General features: G+C 41.5%; 1 protein-coding gene across 2 annotated transcripts in view; it reads left to right on the forward strand.

Annotated features, from left to right (window-relative positions):
• Positions 1 to 19,829, forward strand: part of VSTM4 (V-set and transmembrane domain containing 4) — a 40,086-nt gene that overhangs the window by 6,940 nt on the left and 13,317 nt on the right. For both annotated transcript variants that reach the window (XM_075758352.1, XM_075758351.1), the window contains exons 3-7: positions 5,159 to 5,227; positions 6,695 to 6,802; positions 10,419 to 10,452; positions 15,388 to 15,500; positions 16,333 to 16,394. In XM_075758352.1, the coding sequence (XP_075614467.1) occupies positions 5,159 to 5,227; positions 6,695 to 6,802; positions 10,419 to 10,452; positions 15,388 to 15,500; positions 16,333 to 16,394 (386 nt within the window). The remainder of the gene's footprint in view (positions 1 to 5,158; positions 5,228 to 6,694; positions 6,803 to 10,418; positions 10,453 to 15,387; positions 15,501 to 16,332; positions 16,395 to 19,829) is intronic.

The raw sequence follows: 19,829 nt of genomic DNA on the forward strand, positions 1-19,829 counted from the left end.
TTCCAGAAAAGCTTGTGGGAGGAAACTGTACTTCATGAAGTTTCTACCATTGCTGTTCATGCTAAATTTGTCATTGTGTGTAGACTCCCAAAGGTTATTCCTGTAGCTGGGAAACCCTAATCCATATATATCTACCTTATGTTTTGGCAAAAATGGCTCTAGCTCTCCTCTGAAACCAATTTTTCTCTGAGGGAACTCAGTTGACTACAGACCTTTTCAAGATGCATTTGAACACGTTTATGTACTCTTAATCCAAACACATTCCCTCAACACCAGCTTCACTGGTGTCATTCAGGTTTTTGTATTACTTTTGGATTATAAACACACCAGGGAGAGAAATGTGACAGTGAAAAATAGTCCTTGTGAGCGTATGATCTCCTGTGGATAGCTCTCAGGTATGACAATCTTTTACTTTGATCTATCAGAAGTATGAGAACAAAGGTGTGAAAAGTACAATATAACAAGAGATAAAGAGCAGCCTCACGTTGACCAGCAATGTTTAAATCTGCCTTGAGAAATCATGGCATTAACATAATGCAATTAGCTGATTATTACTAGCAATGATGAAAGACACTAACGATTGAAAGCTGAAGTTCTGTTTGGATTAATAGGAAAGACCATGGATCAATTTTAAACAGCAGGAAGGAAATCCTAGTCTAAACTATTTGGTCGTACTGAGCATGCAAATCTTGTCTGGAAAGCCTCTAAGACGTTCATATGGTATTTCCTCTGCTTCCTATTTGCAGACAGTCAGAAATATAAATAATGACAGAGCAGGACCCAAGTCCAAAGTGGAACCCCAACCCCTTACCTGTCTCCACCAGGGAAAAGCCCAGCCCTCCAGCACCCAGACCTCAGCTGTGTGCATCTGCCACGCTTCTTTTGCACAGAAGACCACAGAAGCGGGACTTAAGGGAAAACTTCAAAGTTCATTAGAATCCTAAATACAAATCATCAGAGCAATCAGTACTATGGGTCAGAAAGATAATCCTGCAGCCAAATATCATCTGTAATCTACAACCTGCTATCCTAAAGAAACCAAAGCCTACATGATCACGCTATCTACTAGTCTGCACCCTTTTGAATCCATGGGCTGATTTTAATGAGATAATGGTCTTAAAGTTATTAAGGTTGTACAAGTAATGTGGAATTGGCTGGAGGGAGGGAGAGAAGATCTGCATGAACTTCCTCACTGAAGGAAAGCTGCAAGAACAGAAGAGATAATTATTGTTCTGGAGCTGCCATGTGTCCAGTGACCTTCCACATTGCAGTCAGTAATTGGGGCTCCTGTACACAGCATAGGAGAAGGCGGCCAGTATTAAGGTTGTTGTGGAGAGGGGAGCCATTATGGTGTGGGACACAGAATTCATTAGCTTCACAGCTCAAAGAACAGTTCCTTGTCTAATTTTTGCTGCTGTTTTCACTCTTGTTTTTAAATGGCAAGGAGTAAAAACACTAGAGCCCAACATCTCCTGAACTCAACCATCTTAAACTCTGGAGGGCATTAAGTTTTACATGCACTGACCCCATGTTGGGTAGCTGAAGCCAAGACACAGTGGTTAGTCTTGTAACCACATGGGGGTAAGAAACGAAACTTTATTGCATGTATGATTCAGCCCTACAGACTTCAGGCATTAGCGTGCTTCATGCTCAGCAGTCATTCATCCCTGCTGTTCGTGTGCTTGGCTAGGAACTGGCTCTCCTCTTCCTCCCCCTGGATCACCCTTCTGGATTTGGCTGAAAGGATAGATTCAGCCACTGTGAAGAAGGAACTGGTGAGCAGGAGGACTGATCATCCCAACTGCCTCAGCCTCCCACCTTTAGGAAGGGGCAAAGCTGGCGACTAGTGTGGGGAAGGGAAGCCAGGGCTCTCGTCTCAACCTGCAAAGAACAGGTGGTTGAAATGCTGTGCTGGGGAAGAAGAGGAAAAGAGGCTGAGAGTAACTACCAGCTGTTGTTATTTCCTTGAATGGTTGGCCAGGGCTGAAGCTGGAGAATAATTTTTAGGATTTTCCCGTGATAATATCATTTCATAGAGCAGGTCAGCAGTTTAAAGAGTGTTTTCTCACCCACCAAATGATGGAATTTCTTAAATGCCTGTAGTGAAACATAGGATTTGTTAGGAGTGCTTGGAAAGGGAATGACATGTTCCAGGTAAATGGCAGCAGAAGAAAAAGAAATGTAAGTTATTGTCAGACCCCCCGGCTCCTCACAAAAAGTCGCTCTGCATCTTTCATAACTGCTTAGGCTATTGCTAGCTATAACACAAAAACCTCTCATTTGTCTTCCTAGCTGAAGTGTAGGGTTCAGATCCATTTAGTTATTGCAAAGAAGGAAAACTGTAACTCTTCAGCCCTTAAATACTATTTCCCCCCTGATTTTTAGTGTGATTTATGAGTACATAATCAGGACGGGGATTTGAGACTCATGACTTCATCTTTCTCACAATGTCTGGTCAGCTGTATTGCTTCTTTCTGCATCAAACGTTACCCAAAGCAGAGCAGGAAACCTGAGACCAGGGAGGAAGGCAGGCCCACCTGTAGACTAAACACACCAACACTATGCACTGTGGGGATCTGAGGCAGACACCACCACAACCTGCCCCCGACCCCCCCCCCCCCCCCCAAAGAGTATTTATTCTAATTCTAAATCCAGAGTAAAGATACTAAAAGACATCTGAAAAATGACCTGCCTCTAAATGCCATAGCAACTGTTTTACTGCTAAAAGCCTCTTTACTGGAAATAAAGGACCGCCTTTGATAGCATTCAGTTAATGCACTGTGAGTGTTCGGGACTTGCTACGCATGGGAGGGAAGGCAACTCTTTTCAGAGTGGTGATAAAGTCTCCAGTTTCCCCAATGGTAACACTTGGGCTTTTCAAGGAAATTTTCTTCCAAACACATTTTGTATTTTATATTATGATTGGTTACACTTTTTATGGCGAAGGGATTTACTTATATTACACTTAGATCCAGGATGCAACAAAAGGAGCAATACAAATTGCCTGAAACACTTGGATACTTAAATTGTACTGCTTGTGCTTTATCAAATAAGGTAACAGTATTCAAACAAATCACAGTTGTTGTCTTGTCTAACATTTTGTTCCAGCTAATGTGTCCACAGTTATGCCCAAATTCAAAATAGTACCTTTATGGTAAAGCACCAGGCAAATTTCTTAGAACCTTGAAACCTTATCAAAGGCATCTATTCTTTTCCTGGGCTTGGGTGGTCAATGTTAGCCTAAAACCAAAGTAGTGATCTTCATTATACTACAGAATACACCAGAAAACAGTTTATTTGAGGGGAGGAAAAAAAAAAGAGACATCAGAAAGATGGTTCTCCCATTGCCTTTCTATCAGAAAACTCAAAGTAGTGAGTAGTCTTCTCAGAACAATATGCAGCACCCCCAAACCATCATTTACAGTTGGGTGATCCCTCAAGTCCACTACACAAAGTACTGCACATCTCTTAGGAAGAGCAACACATGTTCCAAATGGTTTACAATCCAAGAGACTACATGTAGGAGAACAAACAGAAAATTAGGCAGTGTGACTATAATCCTACTGGCATGGACAACACAAACAAGTAGAGATGATCACAACAATCTGTCTTGTTGGGAAGTTTATGTGTCAGAATTTCCAACAAAACAGATTAAAAATTAGTCGCATGCGGCATTTTCTAATGGCAAGTGTTGCAAGATACAGGAATGCAAGATTATTTTTCCCCCCAAATGAACAAAAGCCCTTTTTTCAGGGAAGATATTCTAAAAAATCTACACGTGATGCTTTCATGTAACAAATGAGTAGAATTGTTAAAATATTCAGGATGAGCTTCCCATCACAACTGAACAGAAGATTTCATAATCCTGAAAGCAGTTCCATATCCATTGAGTTAGCCTCACAGGCTATCCCTACAGGGCACTCCTTAATGAATTCCCTTTCCAGTAAGATACTTGTTCTTTAATAATTTGCCACATGATCCCCTCTTGGATGTGCAGACCTCACTGGCAAGCTGGAGGACATCACCAGAGTCCTGTTCCATTGCAACGATTGCTAGCAGAAAAAAATCATGGATTATCATAAGTGATATCATCTAATCTGATGTCATCAAAAAATGTCAGCATGCATAAACAACCTGGCTGAGGAGACCAGTAAGGGTTTTGAACAGTCATCAAGCAGTCAGAACATTTCAATTCTAGCATTGTGTTGTACAGCTGTTATGATATTGACATTCATCCATTTGCCCAGAGCTCTGTAGTCCATCCTCCTTTTGAAGCAGAGGACAATTCTGTGCAAAATCTGCAGCTATTCTCCCTTTTAATTAAATGCTTTCTGAAGCACTTGGACATGCTTCAGAAAGTCTATGCATGCATGGGTGGGTTTTTTTGGTAGGTAAGCAGGTATCATATCCATGTATCTTTAAAAGGCAGAGCATAGAAGCCAACTTTTGAGGGAAGTGAGTAGAAAAAGAACTCGTGAGCAGTACTCTCACTTGAAGTCTCTCAATGAGCACTACAGTGTCAAAAATCCTTCTTAATAGATAACTGCAAGGGAAAAATAAATTCCCATTCTCTTGAGCAAAGTTGTTAATCTCCTTTCTCAGAAGTAGCCTGTTTTGGGACAGAAACACAAGTTGCAACCCTAGAGGTATGGGTTCTGGGTAACTGAGAACAGAGTCAGAATAAAGCCAGCTACAGACAGTATTAATGGCAGCTTTTTCCCTGGGATACTCAGACCACCCCATAAAGCCATTGCAGGCCTTGCAAGCGCATGGCCACCCTATTCTAAGACTGAGGGTCTTCTAAAATGTGTTTCGATCCTCTTGCTGTACTTCACTGCATTTAACTTTTGATTGAAGACCCACACATTGCATCTTCCCAGAATAAGATGATAACAGGGAGGCAGTCTCACAAGCCATACAGCACTCTTGAGGAGTGCCAAGTCAGATGAGATTTGCTGGAAGACATTTTTATAATGCTGTTTTATAACAAAAGTGTTTCATTGAAAGGTAATCATCCTGTGAGATAAAGCAAGATCTTGGTGCACTGAAGTCTAAGGCAGAACCACACTTACTTCAAGAGGTCCCAACGTTTTATGCCACACGTTTTCAGTTCTTGTCATGTCATCTTTGGTTTTTTGTTTTTTTTTTTTTTCCTCAGTGATTTCATCAAAATCTTCTGATGATCCCACTTTCAAGAAAAACCATGAAGCTTGGAAGTTTTTTGAAGGTAAAGATGCATCTAACTGCTACTGGTTGTATACAAGATGTTACTTTAGTTCAATGCTACAGTGCAACTAAAGTGCCCCAAACAATCCCAATTTTGCTAGTTCCTGTACAAACTCAGGTCTTGCCCAAGAAAGCATCCCACAGAGTACAAGGGGTGCTGCAGAAAAGAGAATGGAAGGCTCCAGCTTCAGTTTCTCATAGGTTTATTATAGTTAATGGGAAAATAACCTATGCCTGACTAATCATGCAATGCAAATAAACCTCCTAATCCAGGAAGGTGCTGAGTGTGTCTGAAGAGGTACCAAAAACTCTGCACTGCCACTAGCTTTAGAAACTGCTCACCAGGCATGCTCTGCTCTGCAAGAGCAGCCTAAAGCTGCCTTGAGTTTCAAGACAATCAGTATTTTCTGTGTAGGTTAGTGAGCAACTGTTCTAGGAGACTGAAATCCAGAATTTGCAGGCAGTTGGGATTCCTACCACCTCCTCCTGCCCCAATCTGGAGCACCAGTGAAGCACCAGCATGGCATTTGCAGCCACTCTGCTGCACTGCAAGCTAGGCAGTAGTGCTCACTTGCAGGCTGGCCTTGATTCTGTGGGGAGCCTTGCTGTTTAAACCACAGTTTACAAACTACATTGTTGTACTGTGGAAGGGGAATGAAGCACAGAACTGCAGGTCAGGGGTCTAGTTCCAGCAATGCTATTTTCTCTAAGAACACTTGACCTCTGAGGCTTAGTTTCCTCTCTGTGAAGCAGGAAAGAAGCCAATATACCTCCCTAAGGACATTTCAAGACATTAATGGGTAGAGCATCTTTAAAGTAGTCTATTTAGAGTTCTAGTAAAAGTAGAAATAAGTCATTAAAGATTTCTTCTCCTTCTGAACAAAATACTCCATCTTGATCTGCCATGCTACAATTCCTGTCAGTTCCAGTGGGAATACGTTAAGGCACTTGAATAAAAGCCATAAAGGGAGACTGAGGCAGTAGATTGAAAAAAAACCAGAAAACAAAAATTCCAAGCTAGTGCTGCCACCAGAAGCAGCAATCACAGACTTTCTTCCTCAGCTACTCAGCACTCTCCCCAGCGCCACTTTTATTTACTTAAACCAGTACAGCTGTTTGAACTGGGAAATAATCCAACTGAAGTCCCACTGGTTTTTGGTTGCCCCAGCAAAAAAAAAAAAAAACCAAAAAAAACCAAACAAAAAAACCCCCCAAACCAGCCCTCTGCTCCGTCCTGAAAGCAAGCCCTCGTAACTACACCCATTTGCATTTATGAAGACTTCAACCACATTATAAACTGGGCAGGATACTGTATGAAAGTTTCAGGAGAGTTAAATTACGTCTGAACTGTTACCCTAAGTCTTTTGGGCCAGGGTCTATTTAGATGTTGCAGGTGTAGTGTTTTTCTATCCTGTAAGCACGAAACATACAGCTACAACACTGACCATCATCTGTGCTTGGCTTTCAGATCTGTACGTGTACGCAGTCTTTGTGTGTTCAATAGGAATCATCAGTGTCCTCCTTTTTACACTTGTCATTCTCTGTCAGTCACTCCTGAACAAGAGGAGATCCACAGGTGAGTGAGATGTCCTTCTTGCTGACTGCAAGGCTCTTACCAAAGAGGGAGAGGGGGAGAAGGAGAATGCAGAAAATGCAGAGACAAATATCACCTTGATTTTCATTAAAACAAACAAACAAAAATTATTGGTAGAAAAGACCATTTCTGCCATCAAAACTAGAACAAAGGCATTTTGTTCCCTTTGAATAGCTCTTTCACTTTAATTTTTTTTGACTTTTCAAAACTTTTCAGCTTTGCATAAACTTAAATTGAACGTTGTTGGAACTTCTTTCAAAGACCAGGTGCTGTATCATTAAATTGCATTCTGACCAGATCTATCTAACATTTTGCATGAGTGACATTTCTGCAGATAAGTTTAGGGGGGGTTTCAAAGCAGTTGTCTTCTGTTTTGTTTTCTTCTCCCTTCCTGACTAGCTGTCAATATTCTTGGGAAAATGGGGGTTGTTATTAGCACTCTCTTCTTTGAAGTGTTCTTTGAAACTAAAGCATAATTTTGTCATTCAGATGTGCATTTTCATAATAATCTTTCAAGGTCAACAATCACCATTTCATTCTTCTCTCAGAGAGGCTAAACCTGCATGAAAGCAGCCCTGTTGTAATCAAAAGTGCTATTTCAGCTCTGTGGAGTAGCCAGTGCAGTCTCTATTTTCATTTAAGAATGGGTTATTTGGAGACCTCACACAAGTTGTGAGGATGAGATTCCAGCATGCTTAGCAGACGCCATGTTAGAGGACAGCATAAGGACCATCTCTGAACAGAGGTTTTCAAAAAGAGTTTTGGTTAGTGATTTGTCCCATTAATGACAGGAGAGAATCGTGACTTTGCTCCCTCTCCAGCACTACAGACATACCACGAAGGAATGAGTGACTCAGATACACAAGGGAGAAGACATGTAAACCAAAAATAGATATATACAGAAGTCCTTGCCTGACCACAAACACATTTCAGGCTGTGGCTCCATCTTCCTGGTAGTGTGCTTAGTAGAGTAACTCTGATTCTAACTGAACCCAACGACTCTGCTTGCCAAGAGGAAGGAGCAAGATCGATGTTATTCTTCCTACCCTGTTAAGTGATGACAAAGGTTTTGTGCCAAGGGAGTACCCACACTTAAGTATGTTGGTCATGGTGAGTCACCCTGAAGCCACAAGCACTAGACACACTGATGTATCCTGGTTTTTCTTGAGCAGACATTGGGCTATATTTTGCTTCTCTTTTTGTTAATTTATGCTGGTGTAAGCATACAAGCAGCTTGGAGAAAAGGTCTCTTTATATTGAGCCAACACCAGTTAAATATAGAAGTAATATAGAATAAAATATGGAATAAGCATACATAACAGAGAAAAAGTAAATTCTTCTGACCTGCTAAATCCTTCCTTCACTACCCTAATATCTGAATAATTGCAGGCTTCACCAAATTTTTATTTAGATTTTTAACATTATCCAGTAAACACTGGCAGCATTAAACTTATGGATTCAATGGAAATACTACAGAATAAAGCTTAGCAGACAGGCATTTGGTATACAACAGATAAGATTTTCAGGCAAGCCTTTCAGCTAAGTCCGCTTGATGAGAGTATTTTCCAGAGCCACACTAATTGGCTCAGCAGTCAGTAAAGCACCAGGGAATTAAATTTCTGAAGCAGCAGTGGAAGAAGCGTCAGTGACGGCCACGATCTCCACCAGTCTCGATTTGCTTTTTCTCCCCACAGCCACTGGGCCATGGCAGCAAGCTACCGGGGAGTGAGCCCCAGGGAGCAGCAGTTCCCTGGGAGGTGCTTTCTCCACTCAGCTGTATGGGCACAGGGCACAAAGAGCCCCCTCCTCCCTCAATACTCTTCTACCCCCTCCAGGGCCACCTTCCACAAGACACCCACCCTGTCAGCCCACAGCAGTGCTCTCTCATTCAGACTGCTAGAATAAGGCATCTCTCCTAAATAATGTTATCTTACCTCCTCTCCATTCTCAGCACTCTGTACCTCCATCTTGGGCTGGGCTAACCAGATCCTAGTATTCATGTGAGAAGAGCCTGCAGTGAAATCAAGAAGTCCATACTTTCTTGAGGAAGTGAGGAAAGACAGGGACAGCAAAGCAATCCTCCCTCTGCATCACCCCAAGCCTCCAGGCAGGGTCCAGGCACATCCTTCTTCCACCTTCAGCAAGCTGGTTACAGTATCATCGTCCTCAGAGGTCTTTCAAGAGAAGCCTGGCTCTGCTCTTCCCCTTAAGACTAGGGCAGAGGCCCAGGACAACCAAAACTATCTCGTTACCTCACCTTGCTGGACAAATTTCTATCAGACCTTCTCACTCCTCCCTCCACTCCTGCCACAGGAACACCAACAGCTCCCTCCACTCTCGCATCACTCCAACTTCCTCCCACAACTCCTCAGCCCTAAGACCACAAGGACCGTAACGTAACGTAACATAACGTAACGTAACATAACAACCGTAACGTAACATAACCTGCCCTGCCCCACCCCACCAATGTATATGAGCATCCCCTTACCCCCAAAGGCTCAGGTCTACTGTTCTCCTGTACATCTAAAAAAGGCCAGACAGATAGATGGAAGCACTGCCTTGGCTGGCTTAGACACAGCCCCTGTGTTAGCCCCAGCTCCCAGTGCTCTCAGCTCCCCTTTTGTTAGGACTAAAATGCACCCCCCGTAGGAGCTGTGGAGCTTCCTTAGAATAGGAGAATTTAGGTAAGACCAAATGTGGAAACTTTCCTGTAGAGAGGGGAATAATCATGTAAGTGCACTGTTGTCTGATTTTCATGGTCTTTTAAAGAACGGACAACATGAAGGGAGGGGTGTGTCTAGGTTGTATTCAACTTCACATCGTGGCCCAGGGATGCACCCTCTTTTCCTTCTGAGAAATAAGTTGGCAGTAGGTTGACCAGAAGAGCCAGAGACTCTGCTCCTGCCTGCATGTCTCCACACTCAGCATGCGGCACAGCTTGGGCAGAGCACAGAAGCCACTAAGCCACAAAAAAGCATCTTAATAGCCCTGGCTCCTAAAAGGCTACAAGGGGGGGAGCTGCCCTTGCTCAGGACTACTGATTCAAGGGAATACGAAGCAGAAGGATTTATACAGCTCACACACAGCTGTCAGAGACGGAATAGTGGCTGGACAGGACCTCTGATCCGATCCCAGGAGGCCATCCCTTTATGCCTGAGGCCACAATCTAGCTTACATTAGGAACAGCAGTGGCTCCTGTGGGTGAATGGTTTATTTCAGGCTTCTGGAAATAGGGGCACCACAAGGGAAATAAAAGTCTTCAAAGTAAAATTATTGGCCTGCTGTGCTTCTCCTTAGCAAGCTGTCTTTTGGCTGGCCTGACCACTGGAATGTGTGTTGCCCAGTACTTCCACAGCAGATTTTTGGTGTTGTTTGATACATTCCTCTCTCTGAAGCCTAGCTATGTCTTAGAGTCAGACTACATTTTAATGCACAATATATTGTATGGTGACAATTAGCAGCTCTCTCAGTGTAACAACCTGGCAAGTCCACAGTCTCAGCAATACAGGTCTGTGTGCAGTGCCCATTTGTAACTCATAAACTGTGTTGGTGTGAAGTCACATTTTTTCCTCTCTCTTTTTTTTTTTTTCTTTAACAGTGAAGCATTACCTGGTGAAATGCCCCCAGAACAGGTAGGAGATTACACTTCTTTTTACTATAACCTAAGGCACCAGTTCTATTTTTGTTTTGTTATGTATGCTGAAGAAGATGAGTAATGTTTTCCAAAATGCCTACAGGAGGATAAAGAGTCCGGGGTCCATGACTCATGAACGTGCCTGCAAGCCAACATCTGCTGCGCATGATAAGGGAGATCTACCTGGGCTGTCTAGCTGTAGGTCTTGCAGGTGCTTCAGTGACAAGCCTCTCCTTGAGAATCCGAATTGCTTTTTGGAGGAGCCTACTTTCATACTGTGTTGCTTTGTAGGGTTTCCCAACACCTCTCCAGATGGTGATGACTTAAACCATCCATGTACATAGAACAAATCACAATGTTACCCAGTGATTCCTGCACCCAGGAACAGGGAGTGGGGCTCAAAAACAGATTTTCAAGGCCCGCAGTCTATTCCCAGCTGACGACTCCAAGTGATGGGAAAAATTCTACTTCCACTGCAGTCATTAATCACTGTCCCTCTAAATACTGACTCCAAAAGTTTTTGATTGTGTGGTGCTATAAAACTGATTTCCATCCTATGATTTTCTTGAGATATAAACTGTGCTGGAACTGCAGTAAAAAAAAAAAAAAGATGACAGAAGTATTTTACAAACAAAAAAGATTGAAGCAGGATGCCTCGTAACAATACAGTACAGCTGTTTCCCAGTTTTCAGTGACATAAAACATGTGTTTCTAGCCTTGTAGTTTAAATCCAGTATCACTTGGTATCACAGATACTATTTCTCATAGTATCTAAAAAGATATGCCAAGTATAGCATACCCTAGATCCTCAAATAGTGTAATTTTTAGTGCGTTCTCATTGGATTATCACTGTATTCAATCTAACTGACACTCAGATGTAAGTGAAGTCACAAAAAAGCAAGAGAGTTCAGGAGAGGCCAGTATGAACTGAAACTTTCATGTTATTCATGGAAGGATCTTTGCTCTGTGACCCTGACTAGCCATTGCACCACACCAAAAATTTACAGAGCTCAGCATTTTTTATTTTTCCCTGGATGTTTTCTCCTTCTTCTTTATTAGCTGCTGGGACAAAGTTGGAATTACAAAAGCAAAAAGGGAAGGGGGAGGGGGAGGAAATCAAAGTAGACTGGTAGAGAACATAAGAAGAGGAGAAAAATGAGACCTGACTGAAAAGATGATGGAAAAAATGGAGTGTGGCAGTCAGATAAAAAGACTCGTACTACAGAATCTGCCTCTCTGGGAATAGATGATGTGGTAGTGATATTACTATAAACACTAAACTTAGGAGGCTGAATAGCAGGGGGTAAACAAGACAACATGATTTCTTCACTGTAAAATGGAATCTCCAGAAGTGAGATAAATGTATGACTCTACATGGACAAAAATATGGTTTCATGTATTTCAGTGTGACAAGATATGCTAATGAAAACCCCGATCCCAAAAATGCATGTCTAAAGTGCATTGACTTCAGGGCTTTAAAAGTAAATAGCTATGAAAGTGTTACCAGTATCATCATTTTTGTTAGGTTTTACACTTGTTAGTTTTTATTTTCCAGCCTTTGCTCAAAACACAAATTATTAATTCCTTTGAACTCATTTCTCTCCACCTGCGCATTCCTTTTCTTAGAACTTAATTCAACACATTTAGACCCAAAACACAGTGTCTAAATATCCATTAGGCCAAACAGATGAACTAATTTGAATGAGATTCCTGCCAGTCAAAATGACTACGCTGTGCAAAATTCAGCCTTGATTAGAGAGGCTCAGCTCCAGCTCCCTTAGTGATATTTCAAACTCAGAGCAGAATCCAGTTTCAAAATTACATTAATAGTCCGGTGTCTAAGAAGTGCCTGTACTCCCACTGCAGTAATACCTAAGCATCTTAAAATATTTCATGTCTTCACATCATAATGGTGTTTTTACTTAATTGGAATCTGAAGCACAAAGGGCTAAGTGATTTGCCCCAGGTCTCACAAAATGGCTGTGGTAGAAAAGAAAATTGAATCCAGATTTCCTGAGAAGAACAAAGCAAATGTTTAGGTTTTGGTTTGCTACTTGACCGATAACAAATTATGGAAAAAAGTTAACCAAAACCCATTTCTTTCCCACATTCTAAAAATAAATACCTAAATAAAAAGTGAAGTTATTTTGGGTTTTCCAAACCACCTAACTCAATTTCCTGGGGTTTTCTTTTCTTTAAATATCCTCTTTATTATTATTATCTTCCTTGGTGTTAAATAATTTTGCACATTAGAAACCCCCAGGAGGTGTAGCTTTGAAAATAGGAATTTTTTTTTCTGTCTTTTATATTTGTTTTGGCCTGATCTCTCCAGTCCTTCAGTGACTGCTCTTCAGGAGACAAATAATTTGAGGTGAAAAAAGTGGTCACCTCAGAAAGCAAGCTGTCCATCTCGACACCTTGGTTCCACTGTGCCACTCTGACATCGTAGGAGCAAACTCTGCCAGACTGAACCAGAACCAAGTACCCAGTCCATCCCTGGCACCTTTTCACACAGCTTCCCCGTTCGGAAAATATCAAAGCAGCTCCCAGTTCACTCAAGTGAATTTTTGTCATCCCCCTGCAGACCTTTGACAAGAGGAAATAGCTGACTTAGATGACAACAGGAAAAGTCCCACATCCGTGATTCTAATAAGGACAGTAAAGCCAAAATTGTAGTAGTTTGCCAGCTCGGGGACAGCCATGACCTCCAGGGAAACTGCTGTCCTGGCGCCATGACTTTTAGACACCTTCCACAGGTTTTCCACCCAAACTCCTGTATTTTTCTTTCTCCCTAAAAAATCATTAGATCCTTCAAGAAATGCACAATGTGACGCTGTTGAAATAGAAGCCAGGAGGCTGGAGGAGGAGCTGGAGATAAAAAACTAACTTTCCTTTGAGACAGAACAAGACAAGCTCACAAAGAGGCAGTGTTTTGGAGCCAAGGAGTCTTTTCTGAGCCTCCTTGTTTGGTTTGAGGAGCTCAGTTCTAAGAGCAAGTACAGTTATTGTATCTCCCAGAATTAGTTAACCCTGTATGGCCCTAGCATTTAAAAGAAAAGCTTAAGCCACAAATACATTTCTCTGTAGCTTCACTTTTTCAGTGGCAAAGCAGGAATAATATCTAATGCAATGAATTGACACTAAGTCTTTTCATATCTTGTGCTTAAAGTAGCTATATCAGAATAATAGTATCTTTAAGCTATGCATCTGCCTTAATGACCTTGGATTATTAAACCAAAAAACATTTAAAAAAATAGTTCTCATCCCCTTTTTGGTATTCTTTGTTCTTTGCAGTTTGCTGTGTTTGGGCAGGACAGTTTCATTTCCTGCTGCTTTTAAAACTTTTCACATTAAAATCATATAGACACAAATGGTTATTGTGGGATAGGTTCACAATAGTGCAGGCAGACTTTGAAATTATTTTAATGCAACCCTCAGTTTACATAATTGATGAGATTTATTTATAAATCATGAAAATATTTTACCTTTCAAACACTTTAAAAAAAAGTCTGGCAGCAAACATATTTTGGACTGAGTACATGGAACAGAACTCAGGAAAATCAGCAAACCGGGGTCTTTTTGTAATCTATGCAAGTGTAAATCCAGAGTGATTTTACCAATGGTAGTGCATTCACCTGGATTTACAGCTGCATAAAATGATAATGTCTGTTATTTTGTTATTCTTGTGTGGGCAATAGCTGAGACGTCTTAACTTTCATTAAGGCTTTGGCCCACTTTGAATATTTTATTCTATTAGTTTCATTATGCGAAAGAATTTGGAGAGGAACAGCAAGTTGGGACAAATGATTTAAAATTCAGTGAAATCAGTGTTGTCAGTTATGACTATGGAGACCCTGGTTGGATCCCACTGTCACGTAACTCACCAGCACAGAACAGAGAAGTCCCCACAACCACGTCATGTTAATTTTTCCCAGGGTAAGCCCGTGGTCAGATGCAACAGCCGCTTACCAAGTCATCATAACTAACTGCTATACACTCTCCTCCCACCCCAGCTGTAAGTTAAGATTTCTTTCATTACCAGTTAAGCCAATACAATTTTATTTCACGTTAGCTGCAAGCTAGGAGCACCTGCACAGTCTGTTACCACAGCTCAGCTGCAACCTGACTGCGTATCCAAGCCCTAAATATTCAAAGCAGGATTTATGACCTCAGGCTTTGGGAGATACTAAGGGTAAAACCTCCAGACTTAGAGGATGTTAAACTGCAATAGTTCAAACGCAGAAGCTTTCTAGGACAGGAGTCTGTTTACAATATAGCTTGTTCTCTTCCCTCATACCTGCTAGTGCTTTTTCAGCACAGAGGTACTGGAGAATGCCCGAGTTTACAGATCAGGGCACAGTTTCTCCATTTTATGTGCACTGAGCACCCTGACCTCATTTAAGAAGCTAGCTTTTTCAAATGTGGGGTTGTGAGCTGTCTGAAGACATGCTGCATGCCCTCCTGGCCTGCTGGCCGCTCAGCCAGTCTTAGCCCAGAAACTGCATCGAAGATTTTGCTTTGCCATGCACTTTCCGTGTGAGCTTATGCAAGTCACCTAACCTGTCTGTGCCTCTTGCCCTCGAGGACAGATGGGTACAAGCTCATTGTGGGTGCAGCAGTGGGGTCATACATGTTTTTAAGGAATAGATGCTATGAAATGTGTCTTGTTTAAACCTGACGCTTTGCATTTTCTGTGCCAGGACAGATCAGACTCCTGAGTTTCTCAGCCAGGCTGTATGGTTGAAAAAATGCAAGAGCTGGAGCATTTCCAACCCCTGAAAGGGTTTTTCAGTATGTCCCCAGCTCAGAATCCAAGTTGTTGGGTAGGGACATTCACAAGTGGAAGGTGATATGTTTGCATGAACTCACTGGGACAAACTCTCTTTCCCTCCATTGCTTTCACTTTTCTCTCATATATCTCTCTGCTTTGCAGCTCGGGGGAGACTGTTACCAGTGTGACAAGCATGTCCCCTTTACAGCCCAAGAAAGTAAAGAAAAAGAAAGAGAAAGAGAAACTGGAGCAGCCACCAGCTATCCCAGCAAAAGGTACAAAACCAGAGATGCAGTGGTATTTCAAATCACGAGCACAACCATAGAGGGACAGCCGAGCGTGGGATGTCAGGACTCCTACACCCTGCCACTGACTCTGCTTGTGAGGTGACCTGTGCTTGTTCCCATCGGTGGGGAAAGAAATGGCCCACCCCTGCTGCTGGGACCAGGCTCACACCTCCCTGCAGCCTTAGCTGTTGAAAAGCTAGTCACTAAGTCCAAGCAAGAGGTCTCAGCTCCCACTAATCAGAGGAGAGAGAGTAACCTCTGCAGCAATATTCACCCTGCTCAAAGAGAAGATTAAAGTTAGGCAAGATGAAATTTCATGTCAGGGATAGACTGAGGGAAGCCAGCACATTGCACTCTTAAAATTGCAGGTGCACTTGAGAAGTCAAACAAGCTGAGCAGATAAAGATCAACCTCTTGGGGACTTCACTTCCAAAGAGTATTTGTGATTGCCTCTGGGGTCAGTCTCATAGACTCTTGGGCGTACTTTTTGAGCACTACTGCCAGTGCTGAGCCACTGGGAGAGAGGAGGGAAAGGACCTGAAGGTTTACGGTGGGTTGGATCACAAGTGATCAGTTCTCAAGGTGTGTATTTGCTCTGGCTTCTGCACACAAACCGCATGTTTTGCATATCAGATTCTTTAATCTTATGGATTTTTCTAATTCCTATGCTTACCTGAAATACAGTTAAACTCTGGTATGAGTACATGTATTTGCTCCTAATCTGCTATTAATCTGTAATTCATGAATTGCTAATGCATATACTAAAAATGACAGTGAATGATGATAATATGAAATGATCCCTTAATATTTATTTCCATAGCTCCAATAGCCAATAATTTTCCTAAGCCCAAACTCTTGAAACCTCAAAGAAAATTGATCCTGGTAAGTAATTTTCTATGACATTATTTTCTCCATATTCTTCTCTTGCAATACAATTGCTGTGGTGTTGCCAGAACTCTAGGTTCAGAAACTATAAATTGGCTTTAAAATCATACAAGTCCTTTTTTTTTTTTTTTTAAGTAATATTTTTCAAGTGATGAATTATCTTGGCTCTTTTCATTTTGAGCGTTAGATTACACTAGATTACGTTTTCCAGCTTTCTAGCAGTGATCGTACCTACAAATTTAGCCTGTTCTAAAATGAAACCTGCTATTGATTCTCACATGCTTCTGGCAGCTGGTGCTTTGGAAAAAATACCAGTTACTGACAGAATCACAACCATACTGGTCACACTGCTTTTGAGATTTCTCACATCTGAATTGGGGAGTCTGATTCTGCCCTACAGATTGATTAAGAGATGTTTTTCTCTGCTTTCGTAACAAAGCAGTACCTGGACAAGACATCCAGAGGTAATAGAGAGAGTTTTATACCAACTAACTTCAGCTGCCTATATAAAGAGAATGGTCTGCCAGGCTCCATATAGAGTCAATAGAAAGAGAGACGAATTAGAGTAGGAGCCTGATTCTCCTACTAATTCAGACTAGATGCTCTGAATTGCCATTTGGGGATCCTTTCTCCCTTCTCTGGCAATAGAGAGAGCCCAGAGTGACTAACTCCATAACTTAGGTGAAGGTGGGTGCCTAAAGTTAGGCCATGTGAATAACCCAAACGTCTCTGTGATAGTTTCACTTTCAGATGAGGGTTAGAATTGGGAACCTGCCCACCAGTTGCCAGTGTATAACCTCTGCCCTTTTAAGCATGGTCACGGTACAACCCAGGATACCTGGGCATAATGCCAGGTGGCTTCAGAACAGCTCAGCTAAATTCTTTGGCGATATTGCTGCTTAGGTATGGAACTCACCTCTCCTCTGCTGGTCCTGCAGAGATTGCACCTTGGCCAGGGTCTGCTCATACAGGTCAGGTTTCAGTAGAGGAAGAGGTAAAGTTTTAAAAGTCCACAAAAACCCCCTTATATCCATGTAGGTAATTGTGTCAGGCCAAAGCTATGCTACGAGGACAAAGACCCAGGTAAGCACTTGATGTCAGGGGATGACAGCCACCCTTTGCTGTGCACACTCTGCATCAATCACTGTGCCCAGGCACAGAGCTACATCAGAAATCAGCTAGTCTTCAGCCCTCCTAGGAAAAGCTCTTATCAGTTAAAGCACTCAGACTCTTCCTGCAGGTCAATAAAGCACATCAACACATACTGAACTTGAGGTAAATCTGTTTCCAGATGCTTTTTCTTTCTGGAATAAATCCAAGGATATGGGCCAGAAATAGCTGTTGGCTCTTCCCTTCCTGCTGTGCAACCCCAGTCAAGGTTCAAACTCTTTGGAGGTGAGCAGGAATAAAGCCTTTTCAAACAATAAAATCAGCTTTGTCTTCCCTAGCGTGACTGAGGATCCACATGCTGCGTGCAGCCAGCAGACTCAGTTTTAATGCCTTGCTGTTAGACTCGAGTCTGGCAGCTGTTTCCATACATTGCTCTTTTCCCTTTCATATTTCACCTCAGAGTGCACCTGGAGAGACATCACAGCCGCAGAAAACACATAATCTATGGACGTGAGTTAGTTTTAAGTCAAAAAGTAATATCCAACAAATATTATCCAAAGGATTTTCAAGATGCAAACGCACCTAGCAATACTTTCAAGTGCAAAGTAAACTAAGCCCAAGTCAATCTATAAGGCATGTTCTGAAGCTGGGCAGGAGACTCCCCAGAGCTGTTTCCCGTTTCTGTTTCTCTTGCCTCCCTTTACAACACAGTTGGTTATACCCCTGTGTTTCAGTATTCTCAGAAAAAAGAAAAAAAAATATTTTTTTCTGCTTTTAAATGATTTTTCAGTGAGGAACTTAAACTAAGTGAAATAAAAGAAGTTTCAACAAAGATACAAACTAGTAATAATTACAGAGAAAAAAACACATAAAGTTCATCTAAATGAAAAATTTTACTGATTTTCAGCAAACTTGCCTCCCCATTTTTTTAATTCTCAAAAATTTCTCAGATTTTGAATTTTCAGTCTGCTTTGGGGCAAAAAAACCCCCTATAGTCATCCTGCCAAATCTCTGCAGGATAAAAGAATTTTTTCTTTCCAACTGTAATTATTGCACAGCTGGTGTCTGCACTGGATCTTTTTTCACTGATGGCACATAGTTAAGGGGTAATTCTCACTGCCAAGACAGACTCAAATTGCTGAGTTTCTGGACTTCTTCTGCAGCTTCCTTTTGCAACCCAAGAAAGGCACCATACCAGGGCACCAGGAGAATATTCTAGAAAACCTAAGCAAACAAGCTAGAGTATAAGGGAACATTACAAAATAAAATTCCAGTGTTTTGGGAATTTTTTTTTAATAACCTAAATACCAGCAAAATTATTTCCAGAGGACATGTGCTTCTGGTTTCTTGAAAGATGTTTATAATAAGCTAGAGAATTTCTTTTGTTGTTAACGTGCTAGAGTGGGTTGCGGTATAATTTTACAAGAATACAATAACCTGGATAAAATATGGACATAATCTCAATGAAAATTAAAAAAAAAAAGAGAGAGAGAAAGCCTAATATCATGTTCAATTGCACAGCAATGAGTAAAGCCTTTTAAAAACTGCTTAAGTCATATTGCTTTTGCTTTAGCCAGAATAACAATTCTATGCTCCCCTTGTTGCAAAAATATTCCCCATCAGTATCATTCTCTATTAGCATCAATGAGAAATGTGTACAGATCAAAGGAAATAGAGATGCTGAAATGCAAAAAGGGATGGCTTTTATAGCATGCAAGAAGCACAGAGAGTCATTAGGAAGAAGAAAATTCTAGGGGCCCACAAATTCTGCTCTCTAAGGGCTGTTCTGCTATAGCCTTAAGTACTTAGCCCTTTGAGTTAGTAAAGATAAATCTTATTCTTCCTCAACCAAATTTTCTGGTAAGCCTTTCATTGCCTCCTAGAGATTAGTTGTCGTAGCCCAAGAGTGTGAGTTGTAGAACATCAGCTAAATGAGAAGGTTTCAGTGTCTTTTCATGAAGGTTTGCACCACCAAGCTTAGGAGCTCCTGTGTGATTCACTGGAGTCAATGGAAAGGACATGACTTCAGGTTAGACCAAATCCCGCAATCTTTACTTATGCAAAATTTTTGTTGATGCCATCATTTTCACACTAATTTTTAAGAGGAGGAATATCTGCACAGATAAGACAGGCTATCGGGAATTTTCCTGATTCTGCCACTGACTTATGTGGTCTTTGCAAAGTCATATCATCATCCCACTTTGAAATCAGGTAAATATATCCTGTATTACAAATGATCCCTTTGGGCTTAGTTCTTCCAACATGTTGTACATGTAAAGTACATGTACGTAGTACATAAGAGTTGGCTTCTGCTGTTCCTAC

The sequence above is a fragment of the Balearica regulorum genome, chromosome 7 (genome assembly GCF_011004875.1).
Source record: "Balearica regulorum gibbericeps isolate bBalReg1 chromosome 7, bBalReg1.pri, whole genome shotgun sequence".
Classification (NCBI taxonomy): domain Eukaryota; kingdom Metazoa; phylum Chordata; class Aves; order Gruiformes; family Gruidae; genus Balearica; species Balearica regulorum.